This window comes from Serpula lacrymans, assembly GCF_000218685.1.
Source record: "Serpula lacrymans var. lacrymans S7.9 unplaced genomic scaffold SERLAscaffold_6, whole genome shotgun sequence".
NCBI classification, from domain to species: domain Eukaryota; kingdom Fungi; phylum Basidiomycota; class Agaricomycetes; order Boletales; family Serpulaceae; genus Serpula; species Serpula lacrymans.
The window spans coordinates 2,777,524-2,783,061 of record NW_006763295.1 but is presented as its reverse complement, the minus strand read 5'-3'; the positions used below and the strand labels follow the sequence as shown (position 1 = coordinate 2,783,061).

Genomic DNA, 5,538 nt, shown 5'->3' with positions numbered 1-5,538 from the left:
TGTGATCAGCTCCACTGTATGAGAGACTTTGTGTCTAAAAGAAGAATAAAGGCAGTGTCGCGCGAGAAAGTGGAGTTAGAACAAAAAAGGAAAGTGCCACATGGCACGGAGTGTGAACTATAGTAAAAGGTTAAGGCGAAGAATGAAAATTAAAGGAAAGGTCCGAAAATTGTGTTATTGTAACATCAAGCTATCACAAATTGTAATTTAATAATATCTGAAGTAATCCAGCCAGGTCACCTCAGTGGCTGGAATTTTAGTGTTTTTGTGTGAATTGTGCTCCAGCAAGCTTGTCCATTGTCCGGTCCTGCCCGTGGTGCTTGGACTTGCACGCGGAAACTACAGCATCAAAGAACTCATCCATTGTTTCTCCGTCCCCAACTTTGCATTCATCAATGGTGTCGATAACTATCACCATGCATCTTTGTATGGCATCATTCTGTGTGGACGTGGAGCAAGTATGAGAGAGCATGGGAGCCATGATTAGTTTTTCAAGTTGATAGCCGAGTGAAGTATGCTGCTTGGTAAGGAAAGGTTCTCTTTCAAGGGCATCCTTGATCAACAGTTCTGTGCTTTCAATTGTAGCTAAGAGTTGAAAAGCCAGTGTAGGAATTAGATGGGAAATTTTGTCTCAATATCCTGATCCCCAAAAAAAGAAAAAACTGGCAGCAACTCTCTCTTCATCAGCACACCATTCTGCTACGGTCTGCACTATGGTGGATTTTCCAGACCCAGCTGAGCCATTAAGCCAGTGAATTGGGATAGTATCATCTACCCATGTTTTGATCTCGTCTAGGACCTTCTCCCGAGTACCCTCCAAGCATCAAGTGAGTTTCCCTGAGCGATGTAACGACCCAGAGTTTCTTACTCTGGCGCACAACTTGGACAAGCAAAAGAGAAGAGAGAAAGGAGGGATCACCCCTCAGGTTTCAACAAGTTTGTTGTGTTAGACAACAGGAGGACTCGTTGAGTCCTTCCCCATGTATTGCTCCTGTATATATACTAAAATACATGAGGTACTGTACAGTTGTAAATAAAGTTTAAAGTCCAATGTCTAGCATGTGACTGGTCGCATGATGAGTCTAGACACTGGTCAGGTGATGTGTCACATGATGGTCATGTGACTATGAAAAGTCCGAAAATGTAAAGTAAAGTAAATGGTCACATGATCAGTCATGTGACTTGGAAAATGAAAAGTAAAAGTACAAAAAGTGAGACGTAAGTAGGTGCTGGTATGTCAATTGCAACAAGTGATCCTTGTATGAAGCCTGAACCGGCTGTAGCAGGTTGTATAAGGTTTGCGGAGCTAACTACGAATGATTGAGTTCATAGTCAAAGATAGAGAAACACTACGGACCGCCAGAAGCTACATTATTGTTGTTGATATTGAGTCTCAGTCCAGATGTTCCAGATAATAAATCTAAGTGAAACTACAATAGATGTTAGTTTAAGGTGATCTCTAATAAATGTAATGTAACATACCTCAGCCACTGCCCGAGAGGCTATAGAAATGACTGAGGTATTCCTATACTAAACCCCCTACTACTTATAGTCAGAGGTGCTACTTCCTACAGTATAATGACTCCTAGGAGAACAATGGTGACTCCATGGAGTGGTGGCTATGCTCCATGGAGAACAATGGCTGCTTTTGCAGAGACTGGGTTTATCCGGTTTTGTCACCAGAATTATCAATAAATGTGCCATATGGGATGTTGGTGTTGTTGGCCCCACCAAACATAGTCTGGCCAATAGTGGGAGCTAGAGAGGTATGACCGTTGAGATTGTTAGAACCTTCACTGTCATAGGAGGTTGTTCCTGTGTCCCATGTTGATAAGACTTACCAGGTCAATTGGGAGTGGACATTGAATCTGAGAGAAGGAGACGGATGAAGGGGGGAGAGAACTGTGGGTAGCACAAGTAGCACAAGTAGTGTATCAATTAACACTCATCTGCGTGGCCTCATGTCTTGATGTATGTTGAATCCTCATGCCAGATGCTCCATGCATATCGATAAATGTTTGCTATAAGTATGACGGCACAAATAGGCGCTCAAAGCCAAGCCATAAAGTGTAATGATGACAATGTGACTAACGCCTAGGTCAGATCCATCAAGACCCTGGCATAAGAACACTATCAGGTGAAGAGGGTTTGCTGTTCGCAGCTCTGTGAATGAAGTTGCGCCAAGGTTATAGGGGCTCTGTTGTCAATGTGTGCTCAGAATTCGATGTCATTGTTGGGGAATAGATGACATTGGTGTTCGCAGAACTCATGTTTGTCAACCCCAAACTCACTAGATAAAGCAATGGAAGATGAATATAGGTTATACGACGGCACAATGGTGTATAGGAAGCCATTTAATCACTCTTTATTCGCAAATTCTACTTGGAAGGATCCTCCAAATATCGGCGCTTGACGCTATATGATATCCAACAGCCAAGAGTTGACATTGGACCAATTGTTGACAGGCATGTACATGAGACAATCACAAATCTATCAGGCCTTGTCGCCATCACATAGCCAGAGAAATGATGGTTGACCGTGAAGAGAATGCTGGAGGAAAGCAAGAAAGGGACTACCAGGTTCGCGCGTGCACCTAAAACTCTGAGATTGGAGGTCTGAGTAAGACTGAAGATGTTCCCTTGTATATGTTTTGTTACGCTATAGGCTTTCTAGGATAACCGTGACTGTACCAAGTTCCTATTGTCAGTACAAGCAGATAGAACACTGAAAGACTTGCACTACCACTTACCCTCCCTGTGTTACGATCTCTATTGGACATTTAAGGACTACTCATTTCTTTTTACTCATCGGTTATACCATCGGACCAATGACTCATTTCCTTCACGTACACTTCCGTTCCTCTCGCATTCACAGTACCTATTATAGTACTTAGTCCTCAACAGACGGACCTGCCCTAGATAGGACCTAACTCCTATCACCAATTCCTTTCCATTATAAATACCATGTAACAGCAGTAGTATTCTCTAATACAATTCTACGCAGTTTACACTTATAAAGCTAGACTCCTAAGATCAGACTTCTATTCAGAAGAAGACCAACTCCTGTTGGAAAACCTCCACTCAGAACTATGTTCTCGAACTTGTCTTTGGATAAGTCTCTTTACAAACCTCGACGAACCCTCAGACTTTGTTAAGCACTTTGTGCGTAACAAAAGAATTGTATTCTAACCAGAAGTCCCACCTATTTAGGTTTGGGAAGAAAAAGTCGACAAGATGTCGCAACGACCAACAACCAGATCCCAGAGAGCAAGAGGAAGCTCAGACAACCCACAGACAGCAACCCCACTGACGTCATCCCACAAAAAAGGATAGCAGCACCACCTCCCTTTCCCCAACCAGACGTAACCCGACTCCACACCAGAGAACAAGCAGACACTTTCTATGAAGCCAAAACACGTTGGCTACAGTACTACGCAGGAAGCCACCCACAGCTACTGCCCACAACACAACACAATCCCCCAGTAACCGTAGAAAACCTCTACGACGAGAACGACTTTGAAGAGTCTGCAGCAGGCGGCGACCCGATACCATCTCCCACTCCACAGATACTCCCTGCCGCACCTGCTCCATCCCACATCCCACCACCACACACCATGTCTAATGCTGCAGCCCCCAAACCCACGATGATCAGGAAAATCGATGACTTCGATGGAACCCCAGATAAAGCCCAAAGGTGGATATCGTCCACCGATCTACACTTTGATATCAACGACACCATCTACAACTCCGACAAGAAAAAGGTATATGTGGCCCTCAGCTACATGAAGGACGGCAACGCCGCCTCATGGAGCGAAGCCAAGATGACCGAATACAAAGAGAAGAATGCCTACCCCACATGGGCAGACTTCATGAAAACCTTCACAGCCAGTTTCAGAACGGCAAACGTCAAAGGAACGGCCTCGGCCGCCTTGATGAAAATGAAGATGGAACAAGGAGAAAATGCAGTAGCGTTTAACTCAAGGTTCATGCTAGATGCTGGGAAAAGCGGCATCAACAATGAAGCCATGATCATGGTTTATCAAAAGGCTATCCGGCCACCCCTCCTTCGCAGGGCACTCACCGGAAAGGAACTACTCACCATCGAAGACTGGATGAGCACAGTAGCGAACCTAGACGCTAACTGGATCAGTGCCAACGCTATCTCGGAAGGAGCGTGGGGCGCCAGAAACAAAGAAAGACAGAACGACAGAAATTGCAAAAGTGGACCATCCACTAGCACCAGAAGATTAACCAAAGACAAAGAAGAATCAAGGAGGAAAGAGGGAAGATGCTTCATATGTAACGAGAAAGGACACATAGGAAGGAATTGTAGGAACAAAGGAAAAACTCCCGAAAGAAAGGTACGTCAAACCGAAACAGAAGATGATACCAAAACAGTGGTAGAAGAAGACAGGGTCCAAAACATCATGAGGATGTGGAGGGAGTTAGGAGAAGATCAAAGAACAGAGGCGATGAAAGAATTGGAAGACAAGGGTTTTTAAAACGACGGACTACCCCGATGTTAGTACCGTCGAAAATGGCAACTGTAAAAATAGCAACAATCAATGCCAACTCTTTACGAATCGATTGCTCGTTGAAACAGAAAACCATTGGAACCAAAGCCCTGATAGATTCAGGAGCTACAGACGACTTCATGGACACCAAATTTGCCATCAGACACCGACTCCCCCTCCAAAAACTTCCAACTCCTATAACATGTAAAAATGTTGACGGAACCACGAACAAAAACGGAAAAATTACGCATTGCACCTATCAGAGGATAGATGCAGGAAGACAAAACAGGTTCACAAAGTTCCTATTGACCGGACTAGACGGAGAAGACGTACTACTGGGATTTCCCTGGTTACAAAAAGTCAATCCTGTCATTAACTGGAAAGACAAGGAATTACCAAACTCGGACAAACACTCCATCAGGATGAACCAAACAACCACAGAAACAAAAATCAGGACAACCGCAGTAAACGAAGATGTGTATGAAACCATTCATAGATACGTATCCGACCAAACACCCTATCCTCGAACCACGATTCAATTAAAGGTCAACTCGGCAATGGAACACGTGCAAATACACGGAGAAAAGAAGGAGCATAACCTCCCAAATGAATATAAAGGGTATTCGGACGTCTTTGACAAAAAGAAGTCGGAAAGACTCCCCAAGCGACGGGAATATGATCATGCAATCAACATGAAACCAGAATTCGTACCAACAGATTGCAAGTTATACCCATTGGCACAAAGGAAGACAAAGCATTAACGGAGTTCTTAATGGAAAACTACAGAAAGGGATACATCAGGCCGAGCAAGTCGCCACAGGTGTCCCCTTTCTTCTTCATCGGCAAGAAGGATGGATCACTCCGACCGTGCCAAGATTACAGAAAACTGAACGCATATACCGTGAAAGGCCCCTATCCACTACCCCTGATACCCGACCTCATCGAAAAATTGAAAGGAGCCACCATCTTTACAAAACTAGATCTACGTTGGGGATACAACAACGTAAGGATAAAAGAAGGAGACA

The 5,538-nt window shown here is 44.2% G+C and overlaps 2 protein-coding genes across 2 annotated transcripts; both read left to right on the top strand.

Annotated features, from left to right (window-relative positions):
- Positions 1–3,088: 3,088 nt before the first annotated feature.
- On the top strand, positions 3,089–4,501 carry SERLADRAFT_437737 (uncharacterized protein; the record flags this gene model as incomplete). Its single annotated transcript, XM_007318067.1, has 2 exons — positions 3,089–3,149; positions 3,210–4,501. The coding sequence occupies 2 exons, from the start codon at positions 3,089–3,091 to the stop codon at positions 4,499–4,501; spliced, it is 1,353 nt and encodes a 450-aa protein (XP_007318129.1).
- A 101-nt stretch (positions 4,502–4,602) lies between these two features.
- Positions 4,603–4,869, top strand: SERLADRAFT_340631 (uncharacterized protein; the record flags this gene model as incomplete). The annotated part of the gene is made up of 1 exon (XM_007318066.1): positions 4,603–4,869. A coding segment is annotated over one exon (267 nt), but the record flags the coding sequence as incomplete, so codon positions are not given.
- Positions 4,870–5,538: the final 669 nt, after the last annotated feature.